Here is a 13,166-nt window from a genome sequence, read left to right as displayed (position 1 = left end):
AGTTGAGGAGGACTGACATACAAACCCATGATGCTACAGCACAATTAATCACCTTATATGAGAAGTCCTGACATTTGTGGGGAAATATTCTAGAACAGATCGAGCCAGAAGAAACATAAGTGAGTCAAATGTGTAATGTTAAATTTCCTAGTAGCTACATTTAAGGGAGTAAAAATAAACAGATGAAATTAACCATAACCAAATATTATCATTTCAAATATACTCAATATGAACAGTATTAATGAGATATTTGCATTCTTTTTTTGTTGTTGTTCATACTCTCTTTAAAATCTGATATGTATTTTGCAGTTACATTATGTCTCGCTTCAGATAAGCCACATTTAAGTGCACAGTAGACATATGTGGTTAGTGGCTACCATATTGGACAGCACAGTTCTAGAAGTTCCATGAATAGAGAAATTCCAAGAAAGGGAGTAAAATCTGAGAAGCCCCTTACTTTACTAATGGACAGAATGACTGCTACTGCATATTTCCTTTTCCTCCTCCTTTTTTCCGTGCCATATTCCTCCAGTGGAGGTGTGGAGAGATGTGGGCTTAATGGAGAAGATAAAGAAAACATAGATACCCTTGACTGAGGTGACTTGGTTGAACTGGCCCTTGAAGCTTTCAGCTCAGACTTGATGTTCCAGCTCAAACACAGAGCATATGCAGCAAAACTTCTGTGCCAGAGGATACGTGGAGAGGTGTAGCAGCAACTTAGTAAACAGCCACCTGCCATAATTCAAAACTACAAAATCAAGAAGGAGAACTCTTCCCTTGACACTTCCATGTTCATCTTCCTCTCCTTTGTCTCGGGCATGAGATCCCTGTCAACCAGACTCTCTCCTTCTCCTGCCAAGTACAAAGCTCTTCTTTACAGGTGGCAGAGGCTCCAAAATCACCTGTGTTATCTCCTTTCCTACCATATGTGTCTAACATACTGCTCATCCTCATTTAGCTGATATCCTTGTTTCCAGTGTTAACAAGCTCATTCCCAATCTGTCCTTTAGCAGGCAGCAGTATAGTGACTATAGTCTAATGTTTAAAGCATGAGCCCTAGAGAGCAACACTCCTAAGTTCAAACCCTGTTTATGCCACTTAAAACCTGGGTGATCTTGAGAAGTAAATAAAACTCTGAGCTGCAAATAATATCAGAGGTGAAAATATCTACTTTATAGGGTTATTGTGAGACTCAAATGAGAAATGGATATAATATATTTAGCATAGTACTTGATACATGTAAGCAATTAGTAAATTGAAGCTCTTATTATTATACTGTTTCCTCAATCTATAATTCTTTCCCTACTCCTTGTCACCTTCCCGATTCCTTCTCAAATCTTGGTCATTTTCTAGTCTTTTCCAGGTCCCACCTCTTCTCCAAGCCTTCTACAAACTTTATTCTCTCCTTTTCATGTGTTTGTTGAGAACTCTGACATAAAGTATACTGGTATTGACTTCTAGTACAGGACACAGAGCTATCATTTAGTAAGATATTTAGCTGAATGACTGATGATGAAAAAAGAAAAAACTACAGCAGGTGTTGCTGATGCCCCACCCCACATCCCCCCAGTCCTTCCAAGTGTGCTTGCAGCTATGGCAGATAGTTTTATCATGCCCACTGACACGGCAACATGGGCAGATGTTCTCCATGGTTCCTCAGAAGGTCCCCAGCAGCGTGGAGTCACCTCACCCATAACAGTATCCCACTTGTTAACATGCACTTTATTGGCTTTGCTCCCTTCCCTGTCTCACTCTCTTCACCCCCACTTAATCACTTCCCAAATTAACTACGTGTATCAAAGTCCTTGTCTCAGTGTTTGGTTTCTGTGAAACCCAAATAAGACAGGACCTATCATTACTGAGTCCATATTGCACGCCAAGCACCACTTTAGGCATTCCACTTTCTTTATCTTCTTTCATATCCTCAACATTCTTTGGGGCTGGGTATTATTATACCCATTTTTTTAGTAACAAATTGGAAAGCCAAGACTAAAGCATTTAAGTGACTTGTTCAGGATCATAAAAATATTAAGTAGCAAACCTAGCAATCCAAATGTTTCTTCAGGTGCCCATTTTGAATTAATAATTGTATAGAAAAGGAATATACCATTTTGGGATAAAGTTAAAAGAAACATATTACATCCCCAATAAAGATGTTAAAAAAAAAAAAAGAAACATATTACAGAGTATAGAGTCAGGTAAAATTAGAACTCTTAGGTATCTGACAAACTAAGATATAAAAGAAGAATTTAATAAAATAGTGCCTGGAGACATTATACATTGAACACTTAGATGTCATTTAAATGCCTTATTTATAGTCCACTTTCTTTATCCTGGGAAATAAAGATGGGAGCATATGGCAGCAGAGAACTGTCCGAATGAGTCAGATTTTGTAAGAAGGTATTAGAAGATGAAACTGTCAATGCCTCTATGACATTGAAGAAAGAATTAGACAAAGGAGACTTTTCTGGGTACTCGGATACTAAAAGGAAAGGCTTGGATGGATGAGAAAAATTATTGAGAAAAGTGTCTTTTCCATATTAAAATTCTCATTCAGAATTGATTTATTTTTATCTTCCCAAGTCACACAGGCTATGTACATAAGAGTGATTGAATTGTAACATGAACTGTCAAATCCATTACATGTGGGTAAGGAGATAGCTGAAAATGTTAAAAGAAGCAAAGGACAAAGAGATATGTTTTCCATATACAAAGACAAGCATTAGGTGACCAATAAATTTCCCAGATTTTTAGGAAACGTATTAATCAAATTAGAGAAATTAGAAACATTTAGTTAGAATTAGGGAGTGTGGCCCAATTTAGCTAATGTACGTTGCTTTGTGTGGTTCTCTAGTCTAGCTGATAAGTATATAAGGGCGATGAGTTTGTATGAGGTGGAGCCCACCCAGCATCTTCAGAGAAAACAGAGCCAAATCTTTAATTTCATGAAGTTTGAAAACACTTGATATTTATAGGCAGCTTTGAGATTATCAGACAAAGTGTACAGTGAATTTTTATTATGTGTTACTTCTGAAGTTGCTACTGTTCGCCTTTACAGTGTCATAAGAAATCATAAAGAACTAGCCAATTTGAATTGGGTATTATAGTTTCACTCCTTTGAATTTTTTGTAATGGTCTTCACTTATGTATAACCCAAAAGAATTACATCATAATAGGTACTGCAAATTTATTAGCTCTGCTATGAAGTCATTTAGTTTTGAGCCCTAGCAAAAGTGACTTCTTGCCACCCAAGCATTTGTAGTGTGCCCTCTAATTCACATTTTAATAAATGTCATTTTCTAAGTGCATTACCTCATGTTTTGGCTACAACCCAGATGAATCCTGAGAGAATAAGAAATGTGCTTTCTGACTGATTCATCCATATTTTATTTTACTTTTCATTAAGAAATTACTCTTTTAAGAAAATCAATAATCTTTTGTGATTGAGGGGAGAGGTTAGTGTGTTGCAATGGTGCATTCTAATTTCTCAAATCAGACTGCCTTCAGCCAGCTGTTGCTGATTTTTTTGTCTTTTCTTGTTCCTGCAGCCTGGGTCAATGGCGACCCCAGAAGAGTGGCCTATCCTACAGACAGCCAAGGTCACTTTTGTGGCCAAAAGGGCACCCCCAATGAGTGAGTATGGCCACTTTGCTTTGTCTGATTTTACTGTCTAAGCTGGAACCTAGAAATCACTTTCACATTAATCCTACTCATAAGAGGATTGAAGTTCATAAAAAAGGACTTCCCTCCCCTTTTCCCCAGAGGCAGTTTATAAGCAGGTGGGATGTTTCATACTATATGACTTAAGACAAGATGTCATTGTTCTGCAGCATTTTATTAGAACACATGAAGACTCTGCTTAGTAAAAATATAATTGTACTGGGTGAATTGGACCAGTGATTTTATCGGAAGCCATATTTTAAAATGCCTTATGAAATGGGCTATTGGAAGGCTGAGTTCTGAGGAGCTGCTAAAAAGCTAGACAGTGCAGTTGTTAGAATTGTTTTTGCCACAGTGTCTATTGATAAATCACTCCACCTTTCAAAGTGAGGGGCATACCTAGAAAGTCTTCAATGAGTGGCAGGCCAGCTTTTCAAGACAACTAGCCTGCTGCTGACAATGACCCTAAGTAGCTGAAACAAACAAGGGGGAATGTTCCATTAAATTCCTTTCTAATGTTAATTATAACAGAAGTTTTCATTTATGAAAGCAAGTTTTCTTTCTTCATCATAAAGAAAAAACAAAACAGAAACATAGATTTCATATTTTTAGAAATTTTTTTCTCCTTTCTCACTGGTCCATTTCTTTTCTGGTAATACCTGAGTTTTTACTCAATACCCTGGTTCTTCATAACCAATTCAGTTTCTATAAAAGTTAGTATTGAAAGGGTAAGAAACCAAGGCAGCAGCAGCGCTCTCTACCACCAAAAACAGCAAAAAGGAGTCTCAGAATATTTCTATTGTGTCCCCATGTTGCCCACCCATAACTTGGAGCTTATTATTCCAAGAGATAAACAGATTTAAAAAATAGGTTTAGGAAAGGGTTAACAACACACACGGAGTAGAATTATTATGGACAATCAAGAGAAACCAGAAATTTGGGTGAGGTTGGGGGGTAAATCCTTAATCATGTCAGGTTGAGTTTATGGCGGGTAAGCTGACATCTATAAAAGGTCCTCATTGCCTATTAGAGACAACTAGACTAAATTCTGATCTAGGATGGTAATTCTTATCTTAACCTCAGTAACTCAAAAGCTCCTAGACATTGCCAACAAAACCTTCACACTATGAAGGACAAAGAAAGCACCAGGTGGTAAAAAGATCACACAAATCTCTAGTTCTTTAAAATAGGCTATTTTGAAAAGGGCCTCTGTAACAATGTTTCCCAGACCTAAGCCAATGACCCACTTATTTCCAACAAAAATGGGATACCACAATTTCAGTACATAAAGATCATTCAAAGACAATCCTAGTGTAACAGATATGTTCTTTAAAGTATTATTTACAATAACAGTATATTGGAAACTATACAGATACCTAACAATATGTGGATGGTAGTAAATTATGGCCCATGTATTTAATAAAATATAATGGAGCCATTAAAAATGTATGTTTATATTTTTAAGAATTGATTATATTAATTTTCTTTATAGTTTTTGGATTTTGTGTCATGATTATAATTGCCTTCCTTCTCCTGAAAATAACATTTAGCTATATTTCTCTAGTATGTCTATGGTTTATTAGAAGTTATAAATTTCTAATGCACTTGGGATTTATTTTTGTGTATGGAATGAAGTAAGAATCAAACTTTCTTTTTTTCCAATTGCAGCGCCAGTTGATCTCAGAATAGTTTGTTGAAAAATATGCTCTTTTTCCTCTCTGACTTCTGATACCACAATTATCATTTGGTAAATTTATATACTTGTTTACAAACCACCTATTGTATTCCAAAATATATATTTTTTAAGCCTCTCAATTGTTTTAATTCTTATATAAATGTGTATTAATTTGAAAAGATAAAAAGTTACTTTAAATGATTCTGACAGTTTTTAGTAGTAAGTGAAAATATTTATGAAAATATCAGATTTCAATCCTTAAAACAGTATGAAATTATCATAGAACTAGCAGAAAGAAATAAATACAATTACAAACATCAATTTTAAATGTGATAAAGATGGGATTCCAAGTCAGTAGCCAAAGAGTAGATTATTAAATAAGTGGTATTGAGTTAACTGAAATGACATTCATGAATATAAAATAAAATTGGATATTTATCTCATACATTATACCAAAATGAATACTGAAATATGGAAATATTGTATATAAAATATACAACCAAAAAGTAACAGAAGAAAATGCAGGGGCATGTTAATAGAATAATGAGGTAAAGAAGTTTTTTCTAAACATGACCCCAAAGCCAGAAAATGTAACAGAAATTTTAAAGTATGACACAGAGTAATCCCACTTTAACCCACAAAGTGGTATACAAAGTTAAAAGATAAGTGGAAATTCAGGAAAAGGAAATTTTTTCAACATGTATACCTGACAGTGGGTCAGTAGCTTTATTATATGAACTACTTTTATAAAATCAAAAAAGAAAAAGATGATCATTCAGTGTAGAAGTTGGCAAAAGTGATAAACAGGAAATAACATGATATAATGGCCAATAATAACAGAAAGTGCTGATCAACCACAGTTAAAAAAGAAATGCAAATTAATCGAGATATTACTTTAGCTTATTAAGTTGTCAAATAAATTAAAAAGATTAAAATTTCCAGGATTGACCAGAATGAGAGGAAAAAAAGACATCTTATTTTCTACTGGTGGTAGTGAAATATGATAATATTTATCATATTTTATCAAGTATTTATGAAATTTGTATGTTCTTTGTGATTCAGCAGTTTTTCTCCTAGAACATATCTGATGGAAATTTGCATAAACATTCCTAATGTTATAGGTACTATGAAATAGTAATAATAAAATGGAAACAGCCTAAGTGTCTATCAATAGGAGATTAATTAAATGAGTTATGCTAAGATCAGGAGCAAGGCAAGGTTGCCCACTCTCACCACTATTATTCAACATAGTTTTGGAAGTTTTAGCCACAGCAATCAGAGAAGAAAAGGAAATAAAAGGAATCCAAATCTGAAAAGAAGAAGTAAAGCTGTGACTGTTTGCAAATGACATGATACTCTACGTAGAGAATCCTAAAGATGCTACGAGAAAACTACTAGAGCTAATCAATGAATTTGGTATAGTAGCAGGATACAAAATTAATGCACAGAAATCTCTGGCATTCCTATACACTAATGATGAAAAATCTGAAAGTGAAATAAAGAAAACACTCCCATTTACCATTTCAACAAAAAGAATAAAATATCTAGGAATAAACCTACCTAAGGAGACAAAAGACCTGTATGCAGAAAATTATAAGGCACTGATGAAAGAAATTAAAGATAATACAAATAGATGGAGAGATATACCATGTTCTTGGATTGGAAGAATCAACATTGTGAAAATGACTCTACTACCCAAAGCAATCTACAGATTCAATGCAATCCCTATCAAACTACCACTGGCATTTTTCACAGAACTAGAACATAAAATTTCACAATTTGTTTTGAAACACAAAAGACCCCGAATAGCCAAAGCAATCTTGAGAACGAAAAACGGAGCTGGAGGAATCAGGCTCCCTGACTTCAGACTATACTACAAAGCTATAGTAATCAAGACAGTATGGTCCTGGCACAAAAACAGAAAGGCAAATCAATGGAACAGGATAGAAAGCCCAGAGATAAACCCACGCACATATGGTCACCTTATCTTTGATAAAGGAGGCAGGAATATACAGTGGAGGAAGGACAGCCTCTTCAATAAGTGGTGCTGGGAAAACTGGACAGGTACATGTAAAAGTATGAGATTAGATCACTCCCTAACACCATACACAAAAATAAGCTCAAAATGGATTAAAGACCTAAATGTAAGGCCAGAAACTATCAAACTCTTAGAGGAAAACAGGCAGAACACTCTATGACATAAATCACAGCAAGATCCTTTTTGACCCACCTCCTAGAGAAATGGAAATAAAAGCAAAAATAAACAAATGGGACCTAATGAAACTTAAAAGCTTTTGCACAGCAAAGGAAACAAAATGAAAAGACAACCCTCAGAATGGGAGAAGATATTTGCAAATGAAGCAACTGACAAAGGATTAATCTCCAAAATTTATAAGCAGCTCAATAACAAAAAACCAAACAACCCAATCCAAAAATGGGCAGAAGACCTAAATAGACATTTCTCCACAGAAGATATACAGATTGCCAACAAACACATGAAAGAATGCTCAACATCATTAATCATTAGAGAGATGCAGATCAAAACTACAATGAGATATCATCTCACACCAGTCAGAATGGCCATCATCAAAAAATCTAGAAACAATAAATGCTTGAGAGGGTGTGGCGAAAAGGGAACACTCTTGCACTGCCGGTGGGAATGTGAATTGGTACAGCCACTATTGAGAACAGTATGGAGGTTCCTTAAAAAACTACAAATGGAACTACCATATGACCCAGCAATCCCACTACTGGGCATATACTCTGAGAAAACCATAATTCAAACAGAGTCATGTACCAAAATGTTCATTGCAGCTCTATTTACAGTAGCCCAGAGATGGAAACAACCTAAGTGTCCACCATCAGTTGAATGGATAAAGAAGATGTGGCACATATATACAATGGAGTATTACTCCGCCATAAAAAGAAACGAAGTTGAGCTATTTGTAATGAGTTGGATAGACCTAGAGTTTGTCATACAGAGTGAAGTAAGTCAGAAGGAGAAAGACAAATACCGTATGCTAACACATATATATGGAATTTAAGAAAAAAAAAATGTCATGAAGAACCTAGGGGTAAGACAGGAATAAAGACACAGACCTACTAGAGAATGGACTTGAGGATATGGGGAGGGGGAAGGGTAAGCTGTGACAAAGTGGGAGAGAGGCATGGACATATATACAGTACCAAATGTAAGGTAGATAGCTAGTGGGAAACAGCCGCATTAGCACAGGGAGATCAGCTTGGTGCTTTGTGACAGCCTGGATTGGTGGGATAGGGAGGGTGGGAGGGAGGGAGACGCAAGAGGGAAGAGATATGGGAACATATGTATATGTATAACTGATTCACTTTGTTATAAAGCAGAAACTAGCACACCATTGTAAAGCAATTATACTCCAATAAAGATGTAAAAAAAAAATGAGTTACGGTACAGTCATGTAATAAAATACTATTTAATCATTAAAAGTGATTGAGTAGAGATGTATTTATTGACATGGAAATACACCCATGATATTTTGTTAATTCAAGAAATCAGGTTACCCCATGATTTAGTATAATTATATAATTTAGTATAATAAATGCCATGTATAGTATAATTCTGCCTTGTGATATATATGAATATCACGTATCAAAAAACACCTATATATGAAAGGATATACACATTCCTACATTAATTATTTCTGGGTAGTGGGATTATATTTTTATTTTTATTTATGTGTTTACTGAGTCACTATTATGTTTCCGATAGTGTTCTAAAGGCAGAGGTTATAGTACAAACAAGTAGACAAGCTACCTGCACTCATGAAGCTTACATTCAGTTAGAGGGCAATTACAATAAAGAGGTAAACAGTCAAGATAATTTCAAATTGTATGATAAATGTTATAAAAGAAAAAGCAAAACAGGTGGCCCCATAGAGAATGACGGGTATATAATGAGCTGCCTCGTGGTTGCATGGGGCAGGTTAGGACTTTCATGAGTAGGTGACTTTTAAATTGAAATATGAAGGCTAGGAAGAAGGCAGCCTTTCAAAAGCCTTGGTAAGAGCTTTAAAGCCAGAGACAAGGGCAAAGGTCCTGAGGCAGGAATGAGCCTATGGTAGTCCTGGAACAGAAAGAAGCCCAGGAGGCTGGAGTGTAGCAAAGAAAAAGGGAAGTGGAATGAGCAGATGTCTGAGAACCAGATAGGAGTCAGATTTTGTGGTTCTATGTGCCCTTTAAAAGTATTTGGATTTGATGTATAAGTGCAGGAAGGCCATGGAAGGGTGTTCATCAAGAGAGTGATACAATCCACTTTACATTTTAAAAGACCATTCTTGTTGCTATTTATACTTCCTTGAACTGTTTCAGTTGTTCACTGTGAGCATGTAGGCAGGAAAATATTAAACTTTTTTTTATTTTGAAAAAGAATTAATGACAGATATTATAAAATAGAATTATGAATAATTTTTATTTGCTTATTTATATATTAATATGCATTACAAGTTTCTACCAAAAAATCTAATACTTTTATATTCCCTCCAAATTGTCCAAAAATAAAAGTCTTGAAAGTACATGAGCTGAGGCAATGAGTTACCTTACTTATCAAAGCCCTTTGAAAGAACAAGAGATAAAACATTTTGTTGAAAGAATATACTCTAGAGTCAAATCCTGACTTTACATCTTTCCATTGTTGACCTTTGGGCATTGGACTCAACCTACCTGGCCTTAATTTTCTGATAATAACGCAAAAAATTAAATGAAAGAAGAGTAATTAGGGTGAAACTTACATGTCCTTTTTTTAACAAAGCACTTTCATATTCAATATTATAATACATCATTTGTGAGGTCTCCAAAGGGCCAGTCACTATGCAAAAGGTTGGAATCACTCTAGGAAACAAGACACAGAGTTTTCTCAAGGATCTCAGTCTTCAGGAATATAGCCAAGAAATCCATGGATTTCAGAGAGTTCACGTCCAAGACAGCAACATAGGAGGCTTCTAACTCACCTCCTCCCATGGACACACTGGATCTACAGCTACACACAGAGCAATTCCCTCTGAAAGAAATCCAGAAACTAGCTGAGTAACTCCTGCGTATCAGGTGAACAAGGAAATACCCACATCAAAATGAGTAGGAAAGGCTGAGACACAGTTTTACCATAAACCCCACGCCTGGCTCAGTGCCATACAATTGGGAGGAAATGCCCAAATCCCAGCCTGTCCCTGAGGAATGAAAGGTTTCAACCCCACATCTAGTGCCCCAACTTTTAAGACTCTTGACCCAAGGGACAGGCCCTCAAAACACCTAGCTCTGAAAGCCAACACGGCTTGCATCCATGAGACTCATAAGACTATTGTAAACAAAGAAGTTCTTGGGGCTTCCCTGGTGGCGCAGTGGTTGAGAGTCCACCTGCCAATACAGGGGAGACAGGTTCATGCCCAGTCCGGGAAGATCCCACATGCCATGGAGCGGCTGGGCCTGTGAGCCATGGCTGCTGAACCTGCGTGTCCGGAGCCTGTGCTCTGCAACGGGAGAGGCCACAACAGTGAGAGGCCCGCGTACCGCAAAAAAAAAAAGAAGTTCTTAACTCACTGTGGTTATTTCCCCCAGACTCATCTCAGAGGGAACAGACAGAAACACCCATCTCCCAGGCTTTTCCTGAAAGAAAGCTATTTGCATACTTCAATAGCTGCTGCATGAGGGTTAGGCTTCTAATATGCACACATCTGGGGATGACTACAGTCTTCCCCAGAGCCTGGAGGAGGCCAGTGGGCACTGTCTCTGTGTTCTCCCTCTGGCAGCTCCAAGTTGTACTGACTACCTGGTAGGAACTTGTGCACACATCTAGTGCACGAGCTTTTGCAACTGCCACCCAGGGGACACACCCCTTGATCTGGCTCTGGTGGCCCATGGGGCTTGCATTTCATTGGTCCCACAATGAAATGGGACAACTGTAGCAAACAAAAAAACACTTCTTAACTGGCTATCCCCTCAGCTGTCAGTGCAGAGGGAGCAGACTGAAATGCTCATTTCCCAGTCTTTCCCTGAAAGAGATCTATTTATGTACTTTAAAAGCTGGTGTCTGAGGGTCTGACTTCCAATCAGCCTGCATCTATCACTGACTGAGATCCTCTCCTTTGGGACACTGACAGGTCTTGGCACTACTCAACTACTAAGAGCCACTAAGAACAAAGAAAGCAACTTGGACATGCACAAAGGTTTGAGAGACAGTTAAGAGCTGGGGCTGGAGTGAAGATTAAGATTTATCTCCTACAAGAAACCAGACTCAGAGAGGCAGCAGTTTTATCTAATGCACAGAAACCAACACATAGAATCAAGGAAAATGAAGAAACAGAGGATTATGTTCCAAACAAAAGAACAGATAAATCTCTAGAAACAGATTTTAATGAAATGGAGATACATGATTTACCTGATATAATTCAAAATAAAGGTCATTAAGATGCTCACCAAAGTCAGGAGAGCAATGCATAAGTATAATGAGAATTTCAACAGAGAGATAGAAAATATAGGTAAAGTATCAACAGAAATCACAGAGCTGAGGAATATAAAAATTGAACTGAAAAATTCATTAGAGGGGTTCAACAGCAGACTAGATAAGCAAAAGAAAGAATGAGCAAACTCAAAGATAGGGCAGTAGAATTCATCCAATCAGAGGAGCAAAACAAAAAAAGACTGAAAAAGAGTGTAGATAGCTTAAGGGACTTATGGGACACCATCAAGTGGATCAACATTTGTGTTATATGGATCCCAGAAGGAGAAGAAAGAGAGAAGGGGCAGAAAGCTTCTTCAAAGAAATAATGGCTTAAAACTTCCCTAACCTGGGGAAGCAAGCAGACATCCAAATCCAGGAAGTACAGAAAGTTCCAAATAAGATGAATCCAAAGAGACTCATAGCAAGAAATATTATAATTAAACTGTCAAAAGTTAAAGACAAGGACAGAATCTTAAAAGCAGCAAGAGAAAAACAACTTGTTACATATAAGGGAAACCTCTGTAAGGCTATAGGCAGATTTTTCAGTGAGACTTTGCAAGCCGGAAGGCAGTAGAATGATATATTCAATGATATATATATTGAAAGAATAAAAATTGCCAACCAAGAATACTGTATCCAGCAAAATTATCCTTCAGAATTGAAGGAGAGATAAAGAGTTTTCCAGACAAGCAAAAGCTGATAGAGTTCGTACTGGCCTTATAAGAAATGTTAAAGAGACTTCCTCAAGCCAAAATGAAAGGATGCTAATTAGTAACAGGAAAGACATATGAAAGTAAAAATATCACTAGTAAAAGAAAATACATAATTAAGGTCTATTTTAGAATAGTCTAAAATTATAATGGTGGTGGGTAAATCATTTATAAATCTAGTATGAAGGTTATAAGACAAAAGTAGTAAAAATAACTATAACTACAGTAACTTATTAATGGATACACAAGGTGAAAAGATGCAAATCGTGACATCAAGCACATGAAATGTTGGGGGGAGAATAAAAATGTAGAACTTTAGTATGCATCTGCATTAAGTTATCGACTTAAAATAGACTGCTGTAATATGTCTTATGTAAGCCTTGTGGTAACCACAAAGCAAAAACCTATAGTAGATACACAAAAGGTAAAAAAAAAAAAAAAAAAGGAATCTAAGCATACTACTGCAGAAGATCATCAAATTACAAAGGAAGAGAGCAAGGGAAGAAAAGAACAAAAGAACTGCAAAACATCTAGGTAGCAATGAATGAAATGGCAATAGTAAGTCCCACCTATCAATTATTACTTTAAATGTAAATGGATAAAATGATGCAATCTGAAGATAAAGAGTGGCTGAATGAATAATAAAACA

General features: G+C 36.4%; 1 protein-coding gene across 2 annotated transcripts in view; it reads left to right on the top strand.

Moving 5' to 3' along the window:
- Positions 1-13,166, top strand: part of SLC44A5 (solute carrier family 44 member 5) — a gene marked incomplete at its 3' end in the record, with an annotated part of 381,161 nt that overhangs the window by 302,229 nt on the left and 65,766 nt on the right. For both annotated transcript variants that reach the window (XM_079943833.1, XM_079943832.1), the window contains exon 4: positions 3,549-3,633. In XM_079943833.1, the coding sequence (XP_079799959.1) occupies positions 3,549-3,633 (85 nt within the window). The remainder of the gene's footprint in view (positions 1-3,548; positions 3,634-13,166) is intronic.

Source organism: Stenella coeruleoalba, assembly GCF_951394435.1.
Source record: "Stenella coeruleoalba genome assembly, chromosome: 1".
Lineage (NCBI taxonomy): Eukaryota > Metazoa > Chordata > Mammalia > Artiodactyla > Delphinidae > Stenella > Stenella coeruleoalba.
Note: the sequence above shows the minus strand (reverse complement) of the source record. Positions and strands in the feature narration are given on the sequence as shown.